The sequence below is a fragment of the Pygocentrus nattereri genome, chromosome 16 (genome assembly GCF_015220715.1).
Source record: "Pygocentrus nattereri isolate fPygNat1 chromosome 16, fPygNat1.pri, whole genome shotgun sequence".
Taxonomy (NCBI): Eukaryota; Metazoa; Chordata; class Actinopteri; order Characiformes; family Serrasalmidae; genus Pygocentrus; species Pygocentrus nattereri.
In genome coordinates this window covers 27,268,270-27,291,136 of record NC_051226.1, presented here as the reverse complement: position 1 = coordinate 27,291,136, position 22,867 = coordinate 27,268,270, and the positions used below count along the sequence as shown (strand labels likewise).

Sequence of the window (22,867 nt, the reverse complement as noted above, 5' to 3'; positions counted from 1 at the left end):
ACTTTCCCACAGGTCAGTTTGTGAAATTTTCTCCCCTGCCAGGTTTGCCGCGGTCAGTAACGGTAAGTGCTGTTATTGTGAAAAGTATGGAGTCTAGGAGCAATAACAGTTAATCCACAAAGTGCTAGACTATGCAAACTCACAGAGTGGGGTTGGCAAGCGTGGAAGCTCATAGTGCATAAAAATCGCCTATCCTCTGTTGCACCACTCACTACAGAGTTCCAGACTGTCGCTGGAAACAACGTTAGCACAAGAGCTGTGTGTTGGGAGCGTCATTAAATGGATTTCACTGGTCAAACAGCTGCACACAAGCCTAAAATCACTATGCACAGTGCCATGTGTTGGCTGGAGTGGTATAAAACACACCACCACTGGACTCTGGAGGAGTGGAAATGTGTACTGGAGTGATGAATCAAACTTCAGTATATGGCAGTCTGATAGACGAATCTAGATTAGATGGATACTAGGAGAACACTGGCTACCGGAATGCATAGTAACAGTGGTATGGTGGAGAAGGGATAATGGCGTGGGGTTGTTTTTCAGGGTTTTGGCTAGGCCCATTAGTTCCAGTGAAGCTTAAAGTTAGTTCTGCAGCATACTTTATATTAATGCCCATGCTTTGGGAAGAGGATGTCCAGCATGCTCATTAGGTGTGATGTTCAGGTGTCCACATAGTTTTGACTGTAGAGTGAATAAACTGAGATGTTCATGCAGTACTTTATGTAATTTAGGGCTGTGTGGTATAAAAATAAAACAGTTGGTTATAGTAGCAAAAATTACAAAATTCACTCCTGTGCAAAGTGCAAAATAAAAAAAATACTGATGGCTATTTACAGCAGAACTGCAGGCATATAAAAAAACAGAAAGCATGTCCTGAACAGTTATTTTTCAGTAGGCACAAAAATGACAAAACCAGTGAACATATTTTTAATATCTTAAAAGTTCCAAATGGTGATACAGTCTTGTTGTTCGAAACTGCTGTATTACTGTGTGACACCACTATAATAAATATAAATAATTTATTTTTGAGGTGTGTTTTGTAATTGACTGTATAGCAGAGCACACATGGGAGCAGGAGAGAGCACACCATGCAATAATATTAGACACAGCTCCTAATGCTACAATAGCAATACAGTAATTACATCATTTGTGCAGTGTGCATGTAAGGTAATTTGATCTGTTCTGTTATCACAGTGATGCATTTATGGAAAGAGATCATCAAGATAATGAAAGTATTATAGTTTTTATATTTTTTATATTGAAAGTGCATGATGCTCATCAGTGACTGCAGTCCAAGTGCTAGACATTAAAAATTTCTGGTACCTCCAGCTTTTTCGTGTTGTTGTCAGCTAAGAAGTTTGCATCCTGTCCCTGGGAGCTGAGTTTGATTTGCACTGATGTCACAAGCATGGGTAGCCAGGATGTCCATGCTGGAAAGCATTGCTCAATCTGTTGCTCCCTGTTGATTCAGAATGATGCTATCCAATCAGTTAGGTATACAACTGTCCTACAATATGTCGAAGGCAGAGGACTCCAAAGCAATCATGTTATATTGACTGTTTAAAAGAATGATCGTTTGCAGTATAAAAAAGATTCTTGTTTGTTATAAAACCTGTAGAGAACTTGATTAACTTACAGATTTATATATGATTTATGGAAAAAAGGTAGTTATTTCTGTTTTATATTAACTAGACTGATCTAAGCGAGATACACCTGAAATAATTTCAATTGCCAAGCACTTTTCAGTTGTCATTCAAAATGTTTATAACACAGTATTATATCATGTATGGGGAAAAATACCTGAGTGTATGTACATGAAGTCTTTGGCTCTGGGATGTTCTGTTTTTTCTGACTCCTGACAGCAAATACTACAAGCATAGATATTATAATGGAGCCTCTGTCATTTTGGGCACTTCCCGCACATAGCAGATCACCTGTTCTTTCATTTCGCACAGCCTGCACGTACACTTCGTCTTCCCCGTCATGCCTTTGAACGTGGCTGGTGGGTGGATGTAAAGCAAGTACTGTATATGTGAAGGATGGTGCAGGTTGCAGCTCTGCCATTTTCAGCTGACCTCTTTTCTACTTCCTGTTCTAACTTCTCACCTGACCCTTCTATGACACACAGAACTTTTTTTTAAGATATGGGGGGTAATGCACAGAAGGTGTGGGTGTTGTTATTGTTCAGTGCCTTGTGTTAAACTCATTAATAATGTGCATGCCTAAGTTACCATTGTACCTCCTGCAAGTAGTGTTGATTAAAAAGGCCTAGTTAGCACTGCTAGACCATTCAGTCCTTTTAACCACAACTTTGATAAACCATAGCTTTAATTGTGTGGACGGTACCCTGACTGGCCACTTCAGTAGGTCCCCATGTCTTGCATCTGCTCTCATTGTTCACTTAATCATGTTCACTCACCATGTGCGTTCTTTCTTCACCATCGATGTCCATCGATGAAAAATGTAATTGTGACTGCATTAATAAGTCTACCGAGACCTCCTCTTTGAATTGGTCCTTGTAGGTATATTTTTTTATTGTGTTGTTTTTTTGATTTCTCAATTTCTGAACTGTTTAAGACTGTTCAGTACTATTAAATGTACTAAACAAACAACTTTCAATGCTGAAATAATTACCCTGGTTGCTAGTTAATAGAATGTTGTGGTGGTGGGAGTAGATTACAATCTATCTTAATGCTGTTTTTGTTAAATGATAGATTACCTGAGAGTATTTGCATGTCACACTCTGCGTAGATGTGTAAAAAATTTTCTGAAGCTTATTGTTTTCCCTATTTTACCACATTTTGTCCTAGTATCTTAAGACCCATAGATTTTATTAAAAGAATAGAAGAACATTAGCAACATGTATGTTGCCTCAACCTCATTTGTTGTCTTTATAAGCTCATGTTGATTACAGGTGTGTAACTGCTTCCAGTCTCTCTGCCTTTAACAGGCAGGGCAGCTAAGGACATAGGCTTCCTGCAATTTTCTGCACTTCCTGAGGGCACGCCAGGTGGCTATGTGGCAGCTCGCCTGCTCTTCACATGTGCTCTTTTTACTAATGAAAATGCTCTCACATAGGTGAATCCAACATTTACTGTTTTTTTTTTTTGGCTAGCTTATAACCAGATGTTAAAGCTGTTATTTTATCAAACGTTTCCAAAAAGACTTGTGTTTGTCATGTGCAACATTTTAAAACCACCGGACGTCTATATAAGACCAATTTTAACAAGGTCCCATACTGCATCTTCTTAACAGCATGTCCACGTGAGGGAACATTTACTACTGTCGCAAATTCTGGCCAGATGTGGGACATTGCATAGGAAGTGGGGGTGTGTATTTGTTACTAACCTGCCACTCCTCATTGGGCGTGCTTTATTTAACTATGGCAGATATCCAAGAATTTGAAAATTGCATCCTTTTCCGTTGAGGCATGTAAGTATAGCAAGGGAGTCTTCAGTCTCCATGGTTTTCAAAACTACACAGACATATTTTGACTTTTTTTTGCATGTTATGTTTACATTTTTGCCAGAAAGTCTGCGTAATTTTTCTTTTTGTAGTGTTAATTTTGTGTTTACAGGGGAAGACTGTCCTAAACTACTTTAATCTGTTGCCACATACAATAAACAGTGTGTTTTCGTCAGCTTTTCTACAGCTATAATGTGTTAAATAAAGGGTAATCACATAAAAGAAAGAGGGAAATGGCACAATGTTCGCCGGTTCCCTCACCATTTGTCTGCTTTAGCGCTGAGGACATGTCAGATAGTAATTGAATTGGGTTCGCTCTGAACAAGCCATGAAATCTTTTATTGGTGCCCTGTGGCAGAGAAAAGGAACACCATTTACTTTTAGTCAAGTTACTTCTTTGCAAGCTGCAATGACTCAGCATGTCAGAAATGGCTTGTAAATGTCACTTATTGACATACATTGTGGACATCTGTGATGGCATACTGCTTTGATCATGCCAGGCCCCTCTCTCATCTCCTTGTTGCATTCACATGAAGCTTTGAGGTACCGGTAGGGACTACTGTTTAGATGCCTCAGTCACTCTTGGTCATGCCTTACTGTTCATCCACTATCAGTTTTCTAAAATGTAGGCTCAGGCTATTTTCCTGAGAGGGCTGCGCTGGTTGCAATGCTATACTCCAGTGCCACAGCGTTTGTCTTGCAGTGTGTTCCCCCTTCTGTTTTGTATTTAATGACAGGCCAACATCCATAATTAGCTCTGAACTTTGTAACATATGTACACTATTTCATAATTTGCAACAATGATGTAGATCACAGATCTATGATGCTTCAATTAGGTAGTAATATGGACCTTTTGACATTTTTGCACTAGTTTATTAATAGTTCTCTTTTCTTTTGAACATGTTATAAATCAGCTGTCATTCCAAAAATGTCAGATCTATTTAATTGGTTTTAATACACAAATTTTCCAAAGAACAATCTTTCATTGAACAATTTATGGAACTAAATTTATGCTGTTTTTATGATATATATATATATATTTTTTTTTTACATAAAATATTATTTTAACACATTCAGTTAATATTTAAATAAAACCAAAATACCAGGGTTTATATGGATCATGGAAATCCTGGAAAAGTCATGGAAAATAATGCTGTAAAAATTAAGGAATTTCCTGGACAAATTTCCACCATGTGGTTCATCATTTCATGACATTTGCAGCACTAAAGAGACTAGATCACAAAAAGCACTTAGATGCAAAAAAGACTGATGCATCTGCATGTGGACCAGCTGTACTGACATGTTGTTAATATGAATCTTAGCTAGGATGTGTGTGTTGTTTGAGATGTTTTGACATACAAACAGTGCAGAAGATGAGTTAGCAGGCCAAATGTGAGAGGAAGAACACACCTCTGCTGTTTCTCACACAGTGCTTCTATACTGTGAGTCAAGCTAGCGACAGAAGCAATAGCGACAGAAGCACTGCTGTAAATGCTAACATGTTCGCTTCAGGTCCACAGCGCTTTGTCTGCATAGTGGCGGCTAAATAAACATCACATGCTGCAGTTACATTAAGAAATGACAAGCTAACTGCTGAGGTACTCTCATTATTTGTTGTTGACTATTATTTGTTGTGCTCTGGGGGCTCAAAGATGTGAACTGACTCTTGTTACATCCCTCTTATAAATACTGTAAAAATGCCTTATAAAGTCACTGACATTGCAGATTTGGACAGGACTAAAATGACTCAGTAACACATACATTACCTCCCTAAATGTATTAACTCTCCACAACATTTAAAACTAATCCCTCCCGAACAACACTAAACCAGTTCACTGGCTAAAATATATATATCTTTGTTATTGGTAATTAATTTTGAGCTAAATGTAATGAAATTGAGAATGATGTCCACCTAATCATGATGTGTGTGCATAACGTGTCTGTGTTATGTGATGTCATTACGTTATGACAAGACACTAAACCACTCTTGATAAATGAAACCAATGGACGTGTTTGCAGTGGGATGACTGAGGAGTCAAATGAATTAACGCGCACGCTCTGTAATTCTGGAACATGAATGTGTAGAGCAGAGTGACGGATCTGTTCTCTGTTGGTGCCGAGATCCGTACATTGGTCAGATTTCAATTTCACTGGCATTCAGTCCAGTTAAACTGTATTTTGACTTACTTGCTAATATGTAATTATTAAAGTAATATTTAGAAATGCATGTCTTTTTCCTCTGAACAGTTGTCTGCTAAATCACTGCTAGGCGGTTACTGATAGAATTCAGTATCATGGGATGTCACAGCATCATGCTGTCAGGTGCTAATAAACTTTAATGTTAATTTAAACATTAATTATGTATGATACCATGAGTGAAGTGGACAAAATTAAATGTTCCTTATCTATCAAAAATGGCTAAATTTATCACAAAAGCAGGAAATGGTATGTTAGCATCATGGTATACCAGTATAGTTCAGTCACCCAGCACTATGCTAAATATTTGCCGTAGATATTTTATTTTATGCCATGGAAAAGTCACGAGAAGTCATGGAATTCCATTGTTGAAAAGGTGTACAAACCCATAACCAGTGTTTGATTGTGCCAAGTGGGGCTGTGTGATACTGACGTAAAATGCAAAGTCAGATTAATCTGTTGGATATCGCGATGACGACATGAGAAGCAGTGGGTCTGGCGGGTTGTGACACAAGTACAGACCTTCTTTGTGAACACAGATATAACTTAGCTCTCCATTAAGCAATTAGCAAAATGTAAAATTACAAAAGCACCATTGCCCCATGAATACTATTGTGCAAAATAAAAAGAAAATACGCTCTCACAGCTGCTTATATCAGAACTGCACATTTTTTGGTCCTGAAAGGCTGAGAGACGGTCAGCATTACCTTGACAGCTTTTTTATAAAGGCTGTAAAAACAAATGAATGTATTTATTTTTTACAAGAATGAATAAATATTTTTTATTTATTTCTCTTTATCAAATACATGGTGACAGTAGTATTATTATTATTATTATTATTATTATTATTATTATTATTATTATTATTATTGCCTCATTCACACATAAAACACAGTGATAGTTGTGAGAGAAATGCTAATGTTTGGAGCTCTAATGTTTTACAGGCTTGTAGTTTAGGATGTCACAGTTGTCAACCACATGGGAGCAGGATTCAGTCCCAGCCCAGAGAAGCACTTATTAGGCTTCTAACAGTTTGTGCCAGCAATATAATGATGTATCTTTCATGCGGCATGCGTGAGGTTTGCTCTGTTCTGTCGTCACTGCTCTTAACAATGGTTTTATTGTGGAAACTTGTGTCACAATAACTATAAAAATACAATTTATCCAGCAGCGCTAATGTTCAATAAAAGTAACATGATATTGAGCCAGGGGCTGATGTCATTTTTTGGGAGGTTCGCTAGGAAGTGTCATGTCCCAGAGACATTGATATTGTGAGAATGATGACCCCCACCTACTCTTTTTCATTGTAGACAAACCATTAGAAAATTACCCCATGGCCACAATCAGAAGGAAATCACCCACAAAACACCGTTTTCTAACTAAATGATGTAAGCAATAACGTTAGTTATAGCAATGGACAACATACCTTGGGCAAAAGTAAAGCTGGCTTATTCGCCAGTGCTGCATTATTTAAGAGAAAGTTCTAAGAAGAAGCTGACGAATACGAAGCCACAGTGAGTAAAAGCTAATTTACCAGAAACTTACTAACTGCTAGACTTCGGTGAATGAATGATTGAATATTATGTTTTTCATAATTCTTCATAACACTTGTATGCATTTATTTAACTATGGTCTACTAGTTGCTAGTTGGGTGGGAGTAGCTCCGCTTCTCACCATCAGAAACAGTGGAGCAAGCTAAGACTGTATACATAAATGGGATGCTGAAGCATATTCGCAACTGGTGAAGTCATGTGTTATGATGCAATTTAATGGTTCTTCACCCTTCTCAGTGAGCCTTAGTTTCCAATGAAACTAAACTTTAGTCCTGCAGCTCTTTGAAGTGTCACTTGAATAAAATATGCCATGTCTCTTGGTAATACGCACCCTGATTTTAAAAGGCAGTCTCCTGAAACTTATCACATATAAATGTCTGTGGTTTCTGGTTATTCAAGGGTTATTCAACATTTACTTTCTGAACTTTTAATTGTGTACCAGAACGTTTCTTATTCTAAGAGGTCCTTACTAGAATTGGAAGCGAGAAGTGTGAAACGCATTGTGTTCAATCATTACCTCACCTTTTATTAGAGTCTACGATATTATTATAATATTGTGTTAATAAAATGTTTAAAGATAAATTTAAAGGCACTGATTGTCATTTTAATAGTAATAATGTTTGTTGGTTTTGGTTATACGTTTTGTGAATTTCTATTTTTTGGAAAATGGCACAGCAGTCTTTTCTGGAAGCTTGGCTTAATGGACATCAGTGTCTTACTTTGGCTTGCCTTTGACTATTCAGGGTGACATTTGAAGCTTGTAACAGACATTCAGCTTGCATATTTTTACTTTGTATGCTTTATATGTTTTTTCCTTCAGTAAATAGTTCGGGCTACTTCTGATTATTACTGAATATGTATGGCTTTAAGGCATTTATTTCATATACACAATTTGTGACTGCAAACAGACATGATTCTGTGGCTGTATTTCTTCCAATAATTCAGCCTGAACATTGTAACACTGCTGTAAATTGAGGTTTGAATCAAGATCCCAAGGCTAAGATTTCAGACTTGCTTTAACATGCAGCTGTTTAATTTGTATGTTTTGTACTCCAGCATACCTTGAATTTGAGATGGAACAATAACAGAGTGTTAGGGTGCATAATTTTAACTTTAATTCAAGAAATGTAACTAAATTGGGTGAACAGAAAATTTGACTTGGTAACCATTAGAATTTTTGAAAAGAAAAAAAATGATAAAAACATGCCTCCATGCAGATCATTCAAGGTAAGATTCAACATTGTGTTCCACACCAGTTTAAAAAAATGCTACTCAGTCATATTTCGGCCAAACGCAAGAGTGCTGTTTCTTTCTTCTCAGTGAACATTCAGTGTTTCATTGGCAGCCTTAGTGGAAAGTGGCGGTAATGAAAAATGGGCTGGGGGGTGGGTTTGCTAATGACCCTTTATTGGTCAAAGAGAATGAACATAAACACAACCGTTAGCATAGGAGGAAGTGGACATGCCATGTCTTTGGATTTGCTGTTAGTTACTCTCCACACACCCCAGCCCCCCAAACCCCAAACTTGGATAATAATAGCGAACTTATAAATGTGATAGTAGTAATACATATCGTTATTACTTTTTTATCTGTCCCTAAGCAGCACTTACATTTGTAAAAATCACATGATTAGGAAAACAAGGCCTGCTTTTAAAATGCAACAGTTTCTCTCCGGCGACTGAAAAGTCCCCCTCAGACTGCCGTAGCTTTGCTTAGAGGAAGGGGTGGGGGGGTAGAATATCTTGCATGTGTGTGTCTGGCTGTCTCTGGGTAGATGAATCGGATAATCCCATGATCTGCATGACCTCCTTTATTCTGCATGCGTGTAGCGGGACGCCATTGGTTGAGGCCAGGAGTTTGTGAGCACAGCCCCAGCCACAATGTGAATATTATATAACCACCTCCGCTCTGTGCAGAGAGTGGGCAGAGCAAAATGGAGTAAGGGAATGACAGAAGGACGGGAAGGGGGGGTGTGGGGGCAGGGCTTGGCAGCTAAAGGGAAGAGCAGCCCTGATGTGCTCTCACAGTAAGAAGACCCATGAGAACACATTTCAGGCAAACACTGAGCTGAATAACCTAAGCTCTGCCTTCAGGGGATGTTGCAGGCCCATTCTTTATCCAAAAGCATCAGCAGATGAGAGGTGACTGCAAATTACAGGGAAGTTTTTGGTTGCATTTTCTTGGTTTGTAGTGTCTGTCCAAACCCCAAGCACTTGTTACAGCTGTGTAGGGTTGAGCAATGAATTGTTCTTAAATTGAAATTGAGTGTAATTTTTAAATCACAAAATAATTTGAAATGTATCCTACGTTATTCAACAGAGAGAAAATGAGTAATCTAATAATACACAGCTTATAAATGGGCTGTCTTTTACACTACATTGTGCGTTCAGGCTTCAAGAATGAAAAAAATGTGTTAGTCTTTGTGAGTAAAAAAAACAGGCCTGCAGTGTAATGTATATCACATTTGATGGACAATTGCAATTTTGGTCAGAAAAAAACACAATTAGGTATTTTCTGCACATTATTCAGCTCTGCAGCTGTGGTTCCCAGTCATTTCTTTCTTTCAACTCAGGAGAGTCTTGTTAATCAGCTGACAAGTTAAACCAGGCCTGTTGTGTTGAAAATCTGATACTTTGGATTTATTGATTTAGATCTAGACCAAAAGAATCCATATACATATAGTGTCCATATACTATATTTAAAAGGGCCCATAATTATACATTTCTCTTGTATTTTATTTTTTGTGTTTTTATGTAGCAAAATATATAAAATTAATTTTTGACCATTTTCTGTCTCTTTATCTCATAGAGATAAAGAAGTGATTTTTGTTACACTATAGAAAAAATGCTGTTTTCTACCTTAAAATTCTGGGTTAACTGAACTTCTTAATTTCTGTTGACTTCCATTTGGAAGTGCAAGACGTTAAAGAAACCTGGCCACTTTTTGAAGCACCATTTTTTAAACAGTGTAATGTGTCTTTTTAAGACTGTACATGACCTCATTTCTGTTCTGACACAGGGTGTCATTGATGTGAAGCACCAAGTATGTTTTTTGCCAGTGGACATTACCATGATGAAGTAGACTTGTGTAGGTTGGGTTAGAACAATGTGAGAAACTAAAACTCTGCCTAAGCCAAATTCTTTCTAACATCAGATGATATTTGTTATATTTAAAAAGTGTTTTAAAATATAAAAACACGGCTGGCTGAGTGGCAAAATGGAGCTAGGCCACAGACTGCGGGAACAAAACTGTCTTTCATGTCATGCTAACAATATAAGTCTGAAAATCTATTCATGTGTCAGTAGCGTTCCAAAGCCTGGGCTGCAGCGGAGGTCAGGCGGGACCTCGGTAAGACTGTTCTATGAACACTCCTCCTTAGCAGCCTATTGGTCATACATTAGCAGCCTGTTGGTCATACATTAGTAGCCTATTGGTCATACAAATGGTACAGTCCTAAAGACGCTACGTGGTGAGGTCACCAGAAAGGTCCCATCTCTTGCAATTGTGGCGAGGAGGGATTGGTGAGAAAACGTTGCATTTTGTTTGTTGCTTTGGTAGCTTATACAGCAACGGGCTTAGTACAATAAAGTACATATGTACAAATACACTTGATTAAAGTATACATGTCCAATTGGCCAGCACCCCCCCCGCGACCCTGACAGAGAAGCGGCTTGGAAAATGAACGTATGGATGGATGAAGTATACATGGGTAAAAGCTTCGTTTAAGGTCATAAAGATGAATTCAAGGGCAAGAACAACTTAGATTTTAAAACAAGCTTAAAACAAGCTTCTTTTTCCACCATTTTCGTGATGCTGTCTTTTTTTTTTTTTTCCTTCATCTTGTTCGTGCACACAGAGCTGTGGGTGACTGAAGGGCTGGGAGGATACAACAGTTGCGTCCTCGAAATCACTCTGAACATAGGCTGTATGCGAAGGGTTCTTCACTTTGGAACATGCTTCTATGATGTAGCAGCTGAGAAATGCAGCCTGCCCCGGCTGTAGCCTAAGCTTTGGAAAGCAGTGACTGTTTTGATCCTGTTTCGACTCGTGTGCACTGAGAAAAGCATACTCTTGGGTTGAATTCGCTTGTTTGGTGTGGACCATCACAAAAACCCATTCCCAGCAGCAAACGTAAGCAGAGGTTCCTTTTTTGAAGGGCCACGTATTGTGCCGAATTTCAACTTCACATGCACACGCATCATGCAGGCATATGGACACCACAGATTACACATGTGATTTCGTTTGTTTCTGTGTGTAAATAAGGACTTATCTTTGTTTCCTTTACAGCAAACATTATGATGTTATGTTAATGTTATGAACTAAAGACTTTGGCTGCTGGTGCAGCACTCAGTATTACGAATTCAAAAAGGGCTTATATTTATTTTCATTGTTCCTAATTTTATTTTTGGCTGTATTTATAACATTTTCTTATTTAGATACATTTTCTCATACTGTACATCTCACCCTCTGTCTCATACTGGAAAAGGGAAAAACCAGAAAAGCATAATAGGTCCACTTTAAACACAGTTTTAACTCTCAAATCTGGAGCAACATACTTGTTATAACCAATTTCACCTCTGACAACCTGATGTTGTAGTATTACAGGAAGGGGCAAGGCTAGCACAAACTTCCTCTGAGACATTTGAAGCTCCACTGCATCTTTTCAGAATGTTGATAATGCAACATGATTATACATCTTAACACACTGGGAGGAGAAAGCTAACTGCCATTTTTGTACTGTCAGCCAGGAGACTCCTGAATTGGCTATTGTATTGCTGAATCATACAGAAACAGAGACTTCCTTCCTGTTGAACATAGAGATGTATGCTTTCTGTGATGTAACCTACAGACTATAATTAGTTACCAGAACAAATCCCAGAGATAAGAGGGGAGGGGTTGTTCTACTCTCCCTGATAAAATCCTCCATACTGAACTTGGAGACATATGCTTTCTATACTGTAACTTACACACTATTGTGTGTCACTAGAATATGTTTGATTTGAATGCCGCAGAGATGTAGGGGGAGTATAATTTTGGCAGGCTTAAAATACTCCACTATGTAAAATCTGCTGACTTTTCAACTTAATGACTGCTGTTTTTAATTACAATAGCCAATGTCCGTTTATGCAGTATGTGTTTATAACCTAGTTCATTAAGTGCTCTAGATTTGTTCTGTGTTACATTATGTTACACAGGACAAATCTAGAGCACTTAACGTTCCCTGTTACATTACGTTTCTTGTTACATTTACGTTGAACTATCACTGAGCCTAATCGGTTGGCCTGTTGTGTTGTTTGCTGTGAAAGAAAATTAAATATAAACCGTTATTTACACATAAAAATAACCAACATTGCGAGTGTAAATGGCAGTGTCCATATGCCTGCGTCACACATGTGCATGCGAAAGGAAGTTGAATCCATCATAACCACCCACCTGGGTCCTCCCCCACCTGGGGGTAAGTCTGCTTTCATAGTTTTAGTGAGAGGACACATGTTTTTGAACAACAGTAAACATGTTCTTTTTATTTAAATGTGCGTGAACATGTCAAATATTTCTTCTGTAGCATTAGTGTACAAGCAGACTCAATGAACCAGCTAACTGATCCATTCTGCAGTTTGGCCATTCGGTTCCTCACTCTGATATCCAAACATATCTTGCACTTTCATGTCTTCATTTCTGCTGCAAAAATTATGATGGTTGGGACATCATAGTGACAAGTCGGACAGGAATGCAGCAGCCAGGTGTGGAATCTTCACATGCAGCAACGCTGCTGCGTGACCTAAACCTAATGACTATTAATATTTTTCATTGAAGAGGAGTTGGGCACAGAGTTCATTGCAATGACTCAGTTGAGCCATCATCATGAATATGAAACAAAATCATTAATGGAGATGGACTTACTGCACAAGCTTTTTAAGATAGTCACGGTATGTGTTTGTGTTTTTATGTGGTTAAAGTATGAAATGGAATAAAATGGACGTATTTTCATACCAGTATATAGATTGATCACTATTGATTATATGTGTGTATGGAGAGGAATTCATGGTAATTTGAAATGGAGTGGAGTCAAAAAACATGAAATATAGTGCACCCATGACATAACTTTTCCATTTGCAGAATATGTGCCTAAATGCTGCAAAAGCAGACCACCTTTATAATAAACAAATTACTAAGCAGATTCTTTGAGAGAGATTATTTTTGAATCAAGTAAATTAATTTAACTGAGTAATATTGAGCTTGATTACATATATTAAAATTATACACTGGTTGTGTGTGCACTGTTCTCCTGGTAGATTGCTAGATGTATTGTGTCTTCACAAAGAGGTATGAGGTTTTTTTTGTTTTCAGTTCCAGGCCAACAAAAATTGGAGGTTAGCTGAGAGGAGCTCACCTCATATAAGAGCCTGTGGCTTCAACTGCTTAGCTGTGATGACTGAGACGTATAATATATGCTTCTCAAACACCCTTGATTCCACAGTTAAGCTCCCACTATTGTGGTCTGGAGGCCTCTGATGAGTCTATACTGATGAGACAAACTAATTATATACAGTCATAGCAGGCAGTTGTTTATGAAAGTGCTTGATGAACAACAGTATTAACATAAAGATGAAGAGGCATCACGGTGGGGGTGGGGGGGTTCACAATCTCCATATAGATACTAGATACTATAAAACATTGATATTCTCACTTTTTTGACTATTTTGTTTTTAGCAGTGGAACCTGCTGTTTCATGCACTTGTCGTGTGTGTGTGTGTGTGTGTGTGTGTGTGTGTGTGTGTGTGTGTGTGTGTGTGTGTGTTGGTGGTGTGAAGTTACCTCCCCAACTAAAATTTTCACTATTAGATTCACTTGCTCATGCATGCTGTGGGTGATGTGTAGGTGAGTTGTACACAGCATGATAGCTTTTTACATGTAGGTGGGAAAATGGAAACTGATTACAAAGGTCACTGAACCACATTGTGTGAGTGTGTGAGTGTGTGTATGTTTATGTAGATCTAGTCATGCATGTTGGTGAGTGAAACAGTGTGTGGTTACTCAGTGCATGAAAGACACTCCAAGCATTCTTTTCAGGCATTTTCCACACCACCTACTGGACAGAGCCGGCGCAAGAATGGCAGAAAATAAACAAATACTGAAATTTAAACTAACTGCCAGCTTATGCCACATTACCTGTGGACTTTTAAATGTTTCTCCCAGTGCAACACCTTATTTTCATAACCACACCATGCCAGTTTAGAAGACATGCATATTTTAATTAAAGTTAATGGGTTGATGCTTGATGCATTGTAGTGCTGGGCAGTGTATCATCTTTGCCAGATAGATAAAAAAAACACACACACACACACCTAAACTTTATCCTTCTGGGTCACGAGGTTTTGCTGGAGCAGCTGTCATTTGGAGGAAGGCAGGATACACCCTGGACAGGTCTCCAGTCCATTGGAGGGGAGACAGACAAATACATCCACACACAATCACACTATACAGTATGAACTAATCATCTCCTAGTCCTTCATTGGTGGGCAGAGGATGCTGCCCACAGGACGCTGTTGACTGGATATGTTTGGTTAATAGACTATTTTTAGTCCAGCAGTGACACTGAGGTGTTAGCAGGTGTTATGAGTGGCCCGCAGGTAGTGCACAAAAGAAATTCGTTTTTTGCGGCTTGCCACAAGTTACATGCTACTACAGCCATGTATTAAATACTTCCACGGTGTTTGTTTACTGATCTAAAAAGTGTTGCAGAAACACTTTGCTACAACTGTCGCTTCAGAAATAAAGCAAGCTTACATTATGTTAATGTGTGCTTTTATATTTTGTGTTAAGTTATACCAGTGCTCTCCCACCCTGGTCCTGGCGAGCTAACTTTTTGTAGAGTTTGGTTCCTGAGTCATGCACTATGTGTCCTAGGCTAACAAAAGTTAAACTAAGGTAGCCTAAGACAAAGATACAGGCCTATTCACTACCCTCCTCAACCCCCAACCCCCAATGCATTGGGCACTGGTATCTTGTATCATGGTAGTAAGGCACCCAAACACTGAGGTTTTGAAAATTTTCCACCAGAACAGTCCCACAAGTGTCTTAACTACACATCCATTCATGCTTTCATTCTTGATCCACATGATCTATTGCTGAAGTATGACGGATTAAACAATTAATGGCATTGCTCAAAGGATCTATTGCTATGCTTGGATCATGCAATACATGAGTGCAGATCTAGCACAAACATGCAGTTGCATGGCTCACAGGGAGTTGAATGGGAAAATGCTGGCGCGGTGTATTGATTTGCAGCTGGCCATGAACAAGTGGAGTCAGAATATGTGGTTATGTAATTGTTTGAGGCTGTAAACTGTTCACTGTCCAATACAGTAGATGTCTTTAGATAAACATTTACTTTTGGCCTAAATGGCATAAGTTAACATGACTTCTCCACTGTGTCACTTTGCTTTCTTTCAGTGATATGAGAGCAATTCAGATTGAAAGCAGCAGCATTTGTTTTAACATTTACTTAGGAAATGCAGTGCTTAATATAATAACTCAAACTTTGTCCTAATATTATATTTACCATGAAAGACATACTGTACATGAATTAGCAACATCCAAATTATTTGTATGTTTCTACTTCCATGCTCACCGTAGTATAATTAGAAAAATGTATGTGTGGCATTGAAAGACATTTGAAAGTCAGAGAGGGAGCAGAGGAAGGTGCAATGATTTGCAGTGCCGTGAGGTTGGACCGAATTCCAGGCGTAGTTACAAAAGCAAACCAGTTTGGTTGCCTGCCAGCATTGAGCTTGACGTCCCCCTTCATAAATAGTGTCATCTTTCCTCTCACCATTCCAGACTGCCTGTGACCTGAATTTAGGTCAGACTTGTTCAGCCCACCTCATCACTTATGTCAAACAGGAATATTGTATTCGAACAAGAGCCAAAATTGAGCTTGAGTGTTAGAATATCCTTAACCTGAAACTATTATATCCTTTTGTTGTGATATTCCAATCAGTCAGTGCGAGGATTACTGCTGTGATGTGGTGAAAGTCTTTATCTTTCTCTGCCCTAAACATCCTGTCAGCTAGCTGATAGATGGCTTAATGTGTGCCTTCAGATGGAGCTAAATATGGGTGTCAATGTAAGGCACTTGGGGTCAACGATGCCGCAAGGTTGACAGTACACATGACTGTGTGTCTGGAACTGTATTTGTCACAAAGCAACATCAAAGTAGTTGTCTGGCACAGATTGAATTACATATTGAGTGCACAATGGGCTGCGTAGCTGTTGATCATGCTATGCATTAAGTACCTTTGTTAGATCATGCTGTCAAGCATGTGTAGTAGTGTAGTAGTAGTAGTAAAGCTGTCTAAAGTTTAGGCGGGCAACCTTTTTGCATCAAATAATACTGGACCAATTAAAAATATGCCAATGTATTATGTAGTTTTTCGTACCCATGGACTCTCACAAAAGCTGTAGGTCTGCTTTAACCAAGAATATCTGTCTGCTGAGTATTAGGCTTCCAATCAAATTTGTGATAAATTTACATTGGGCTAACATTATATTCTAAGCAAATGAGATTCAAAAGGTAAATATTACACAAATTACAGCTTAGTATTAAGATATAAGTATTAAGAGACGTTCAATTGGCCACTGGATGAAATATGAATGGGCCATTGGGACTTAATGTTCTTAATGGGACTTAATGTTCAACTTATCAGCCCAGACTTCTTATGTACGTGTAACCCTTGTTTGAATGGTAGTTATCAAGTTGTTTGAAATGCTTTCAATTGAAAGACGTTCTAATCCTCAGTACACAGGTTGAGTTTTAACAACAGATAAGCTTTAGTTCAATTTGATATTGAAATTCAAATTGTTTGGGGGTTTTTGTTTGCATTGCAGCTCTGATCAAAGGCCGGACACCAGCAGTTCTAGCTCCTCTGGCCCGGCCCGACCTGGCGGCCCAACCCACAAAATCTGCCTGGTGTGTTCAGATGAGGCATCAGGATGCCACTATGGGGTCCTTACCTGCGGCAGCTGCAAGGTCTTCTTCAAAAGAGCTGTGGAGGGTGAGCATGCAGGAATCCCACATAAAACCCACACTGTGTGAAAACTCCTCCTCTGACTAAAGGCTTAAACTCACTGAATTCTGGGGTATGAGGCAATATTTTTGAAAATATAGGTACTTTTTGATCTTAAGGAAATGAATTAACGCGCATTTGTTGGGCTAAGCCACTCAATCCCCTCCACCTGCCTGCATGCACTGAGTTTTGGCTACAAGTCAAGCAAGGCATCAGCTTGTGCATGACATTTTATCGCTTCTCATCTTTCGACAAAATAAAAACAGTTTAATGCCATGGTTTCTGCTTTGCAGAGGTATGGAATGGGTCTTCAGAGGACAGCTGTAAAGACTCTTTTTTTAATATTGCCTCAAATAATTTTTTTTCATTTTCTCCTCTCTGCTTTCATGAGATATCTCTGAAAAAAAAATCAAATTGATCCATTGCGGTTGTGCTTTAGAGCTTCTTCCCCATCAGTCACTTTCTCCCTCACCTGGCAGTATTTACAGATAGATGGCCTTGTTTGTGTTGGCCACTTGCCCAATAAAGAGCAGCCATTGCTTTCTGTCAGAGTGCAGCTCCCTGCGAGGAAGTTAACCTTGAGATGAAGGATTTCTAAACTGCTGGACTGTTGAGTGTAACTGGGCACAGCGGCAACCACTCATAAGCCAGGGGTTGAAGTGATGCCACTCTGGCACTGAGATTTGTCGTAAGATTTGTACTGAAGCTGAATGGAAGCTGCATTATATCAGTCTGCTTCTGAGCAACTTTGGTTTAAGTGGGATTCTGTGAGCTAAGTTGACTTGCCATACCGTTTGCTTGGCTAAATTTGATATCAATTCAGCGAGGTAAAGAAATACATCAGCATTTTTCAGTTTAATCTCATTCTGCTATATTTAGCTTACTGTCAGTTCACTTGGACAGCAGCATCTTTCCATAATCATTTATGTGAAACAGTGTTGCAGAATACTGTCATGAATTCTACAGTCCATGGTGTTTTATTAATTAACTTGCTGAGTTGCTAAAGTGTTCAGAAGTTGGGCTTTATTAAAAAGCTTTCATAAAACATTCTCTTGTGTCTATCACATTCTAAGACCTGCATTGTTAGAGCTTAAATGTTCATATTTCAGCACGTTTGGTTTGAAGTTTCAAGTATTTTTTTTAATAATGGGAAGCACATTTAAATGAGTTTTGAAACTTTAAGTCTAGATAAAAAGGTCTATGCACATCTGTAATTAACATGTTTATTTTCCTCCAATATTTCCCCCAGTTTAGTTGTGGACATTTACCACTCGCTAGTCAAGTCTCCCACTATCACATGATGCTACCAAGCTAGGAGGGATAGGAGTAGCATGCGCTTCCTTCAAGACATATGAAACAAGCCATCACATCTTTTTAGTATCTTCTTGAATGATAGGGGGTGGGGAAGGACCATCGTACCCTCCCAGAACAAGGATAGTTGCGCTGTCTTGGACTAATGGGCAGGAATCGAACTCACAACGTCTGATATCAGGGGCCAATGCTTAGATGGTTGAGCCCAGTCTTGTTTGTTTTTGTAAACATACCCCAAAACGTACCTGTTGCTTCATCTGGTGTTATTTTGTCAATGATGATATGTGAAGAACTGTTAAACATGCAAGCAGACCTGAATTTGCATTGCTGTAAATGAAATGTAAATGAAAGGCTGTCACAAATCAGAAATTGAGCGTCCAGTTTATGAAGTAAAAGCCCAGTGTTAAAGACAAAAATAACAGATATGAATGAAAGAAGTACATGTGAACACAACTGTTGTAACAAATTCATGATGAGGTATGCAGAGTGGAATTGATATGCCACTTCTAGCTCTCTGCTCTCTGTTGTTGATGTGTGCTACATGCCTCAAGCTGTGTTGCACTGAGACATTTATATCTGTTATTTTTGTTTCTCTCTCCCATTTCTACGGTTGTTCTGGCAATGGTGAAGGATGGAGAGCACGACAAAACACAGATGGTAAATAAACTTACCTTTAATAATGTTTCTGCTTCCAGTTATGCCCTGCCCTCAATCATCCCCTTTTGAAATCACCCCAAATTGTATATCTACTGTGCTGCTTCAGTATGCATGTATTTCGAGGTGTGTTCTATTGATGATTCATGTAGTACTTTTGTATTGAGCAGAGGAGTTATCCTCCATCACTGTATCATTGTAATGAACCTGTGAATCAATAGAAGGAAGTGGGTGTAAACATCCAAGGGTTTATTAACCCTACTAATGGTTTCTCGCAAGCTTACATTTATGAGAAACTCTGAAATAATAATCTCCAATGGTATCTGGGGCCTTCTGTCTACCCGTGCAACTGTTGTGGCTTGTATGTTTGAAAACAGCCAAGTTAAAATGTTTTTCAGTTGTGCAAGGGTGAGTCAAACCTGACAGAACAGGTTTAAGCAAGGCAATAGCTTAATTGGTACGTGGAGTTAAAGGAGTGGGGGGGGGGGGGGTGAAGCTGAACAATGGTCTGCAACAGCAAGATAAGACTAAACCGTCTTGTTTTTATTTTGACCTGCTCAGTTGGGTTTAGCTCATCTAGTTTTGCTTCATGTGGATGTTCTAGAAAATCTATTTGTGTCTTTATGATTCTGAGACTGAATATGATAATTATGAATTACAAACATACCTGACATCAAACTTAAGCTCTTTAATTACATAAGAAAGCAGTCCTGCTTTACTCAAATCTGATTTACCCAGTTCTTCACTTAGCCCAAATAGACATGTGCCAGTATTTGGCAATATTGTGATATACCACAAAATTAAACATGCACAGTGTTGTATCATGGACATGTTAAAATATTGCATTTTAGTCAATTAAGTTGGAGTTTCACCAGAAATGTTTAGATACTCAGATCATCTCTTCTTTTGAGTTTTGGGTTTTCAACTCAAGTTTTAACTGCAGATAGTCCTGTTATTTACACATAGTGAGCATCACTATGTGGAAGTTTTTTCTTAATGTTTTTTATTGTTTTAGTTTACATATTGTACATGTATAATGACCAAAACGGTACTGATAGTTAAAAAAATGACACTGTAAATCACAATAAATCTGAAATTGAATACAAACAAAATCAAAATATGGTCAATCAAAATATGTTTGACGTTTGTATTGTTAGTTTTGCACTTCAACTAAGAGGCTAATGAAGCAACTATGGCTGTATGATATGACCTAAAACATGATGTTCGATAAAGCTGTTGGTTAAGAAACAGCTCAAAAAGAAACAGCTGCTTACGTTAGAACTGCAAGCACATTTTTTGTGCATTAAAAGACTGAGAAACAGCATATCAGCTGTAAAGGCTACAAAAAAAATATACATAATTCTTAGAGGCACAAAAGAATGATTAAGTATTTTTGTTTATGTTGTTACTTATTGGGAAAGCAGGATTTAATCCCAGCGCAGGCAACCACTTTCTAACAGTTTGTGCCTATAATGTAATGACATCTATGTCATTGTATGTATGAGGTAATTTAAACAATCTTTTTTTTCCTTTTTTCATTACTTCCATTTCTTCAGTCCCTACTTTCTGTATAGGTTTGCCTACATTATAAATGAGTCACCCTCAATGGGCAAAAGGTTGGTTGGTTGGTTGGTTGGTTGGTTGGTTGGTTGGTTGGTTGGTTGGTTGGTTGGTTGGTTGGTTGGTTGGTTGGTTGGTTGGTTGGTTGGTTGGTTGGTTGGTTGGTTGGTTGGTTGGTTGGTTGGTTGGTTGGTAGGTTGATTGAGAACCATAAAAATATTTTTTTTTTACTAGCAGGTAATAAAAGTTTGCACTCCACAATTTAGCATTTAGCAAAATACATGTACATCTAAACCAAATAATTTCCATCATTAAAGCATATAACTTACACTTAGCTATAAAATATAAAATGTGATCAGTGCTATTTAGTGAGGCTGTAAGCTTTCATTACTTGTTATCTGCATGACCTTGTAGCTTTAGTAGCAAACTAAAGAAGCAAACTTCAGACACCTTGTCCAAAGTACATTTGGGGTAAAAGGGAAATTGTGTAAAATTGCGTTTGAGCACAAAAAAACATTTTCATAGTGCATACTGACTATAATAGTTCAACTTCGGGTGGAAAGTAAAGGTGAAGTGATCATTCCAGACCCTCATGGAGCAAAAGAAGTCACTCAGTCTCACAGCATAATTTCCAAGCTTAGAGGGACTGTAATGCTCCAGAAGGCACAAGAGAGCTACAGATTGTGCATGTGTTCCATTTGTACTGTGTATTCCCCTTGCCAATGGGAGAAACCCTCACAAGCTACATAAAACAGAGAAGACTGTCAGCAATCAGCTGTTTTGGCTCATCATTTTCATTGGCTTTGCACATGCATTTGAATTCAGCGCAGTGCATGTTTTTTATTTGGATTATGTTTTGGATTCATTATGTTGAAGATTCATAGCTCTGGTGACATTATGGGTTCAAAAAACTGCTTTGCAATGTTTTGGACCTGATTTTTTGGTTCACATTGGTCTGTTACCCAGAAGAGCTTCTCTTTTCCTGTGCCACCTCTGTATTTTAACTGCTTTGATGCAGTCATAGATGTTTTTTTTTTTTTTTTTTTCTCTCTAATTTTATTCCCAATTTAAGAATATCTAATTCCACCCACTAGACTCTCCCAATCGTACCACCTGTGCAGAGAAGGTGAAGGCTAACACAAGCTTCCTCTAGTTCCACCGCATCTTTTCAGACTGCTGCTAAAGCAACATCACTGTATTTTGCTGAAGGCACTCGGGGTAAAGCACCAACTGCCAATTCTGTTCAAACTCATGATCTGATGATAGGGCCAACACTTGTGCCACAGATGTGCCACTCAGGAGCTGCAGTCTCAGCTTTAACTTGTTACCAAAACCTATGTGAGGTGAGCTAAGGTGTGTTAGAGCAGGGAAAAGCTAGATCCCGCCAGACGCAATATGCTCTGGAAATGACCTTAGCTAAATTCCATACAAAATATATGTTCCAAACAGAATCTTGTGGTGATGCGTTCACCTGCTGTTCTTTATAGAGAGAAATTACTGTCAGAGGATGCAGCTACAGTCAAGTTTAAGCTGTGTCTATTTGTCATTTACTGCCAACATTTTCACAACTAACTTGTCCTCTGAAACTACCATCTCAAGCCGGTGTTTATTCTAGCACTTCACTTGCCCACCTTATTACCCAACTTATCTGACTGGTACGTCACTTCTCCCTTTCTTTGCCACTATACACCCTTTAACTGCCATGAACTCTCAGAACTTTAATATAAGACACATACTTTGCACATTGTAAGGTGTACAAGTGTGACTGTTCATGTGTGCGTGTGCGTGTGTGTGTGTGTGTGTGTGTGTTTAGGAGTGATGCTAGTGCTTGTTTTGTTTTGCTTTATTTTATTTTAAATGTACGTGTTTGTCTGGTGCTGTGCACTGTGAGCGCCTGTAACCAAAACCAAATTCCTTGTATGTGTAAGCATACCTGGCCAATAAAGCTGGATTCTGATTTCGATTATGATTCAAAATGCATGTCTTTTGTTGTGAGTACAGGAGTTGTCATTGAAAAGGAGTTGCTCCTAGTTGCTAAGAGCTTGGTTAGGCAAGTAAGGT

General features: G+C 38.5%; 1 protein-coding gene across 5 annotated transcripts in view; it reads left to right on the top strand.

Annotated features, from left to right (window-relative positions):
* LOC108429407 (glucocorticoid receptor) overlaps nt 1–22,867 on the top strand; it is a 53,143-nt gene that overhangs the window by 13,865 nt on the left and 16,411 nt on the right. For 4 of the 5 annotated variants that reach the window (XM_017701116.2, XM_017701114.2, XM_017701115.2 and 1 more), the window contains 2 exons: nt 17,103–17,269; nt 19,223–19,249. In XM_017701116.2, coding sequence (XP_017556605.1) covers nt 17,103–17,269; nt 19,223–19,249 — 194 coding nt within the window. The remainder of the gene's footprint in view (nt 1–17,102; nt 17,270–19,222; nt 19,250–22,867) is intronic. The other variant, XM_017701117.2, reaches the window with a different exon arrangement.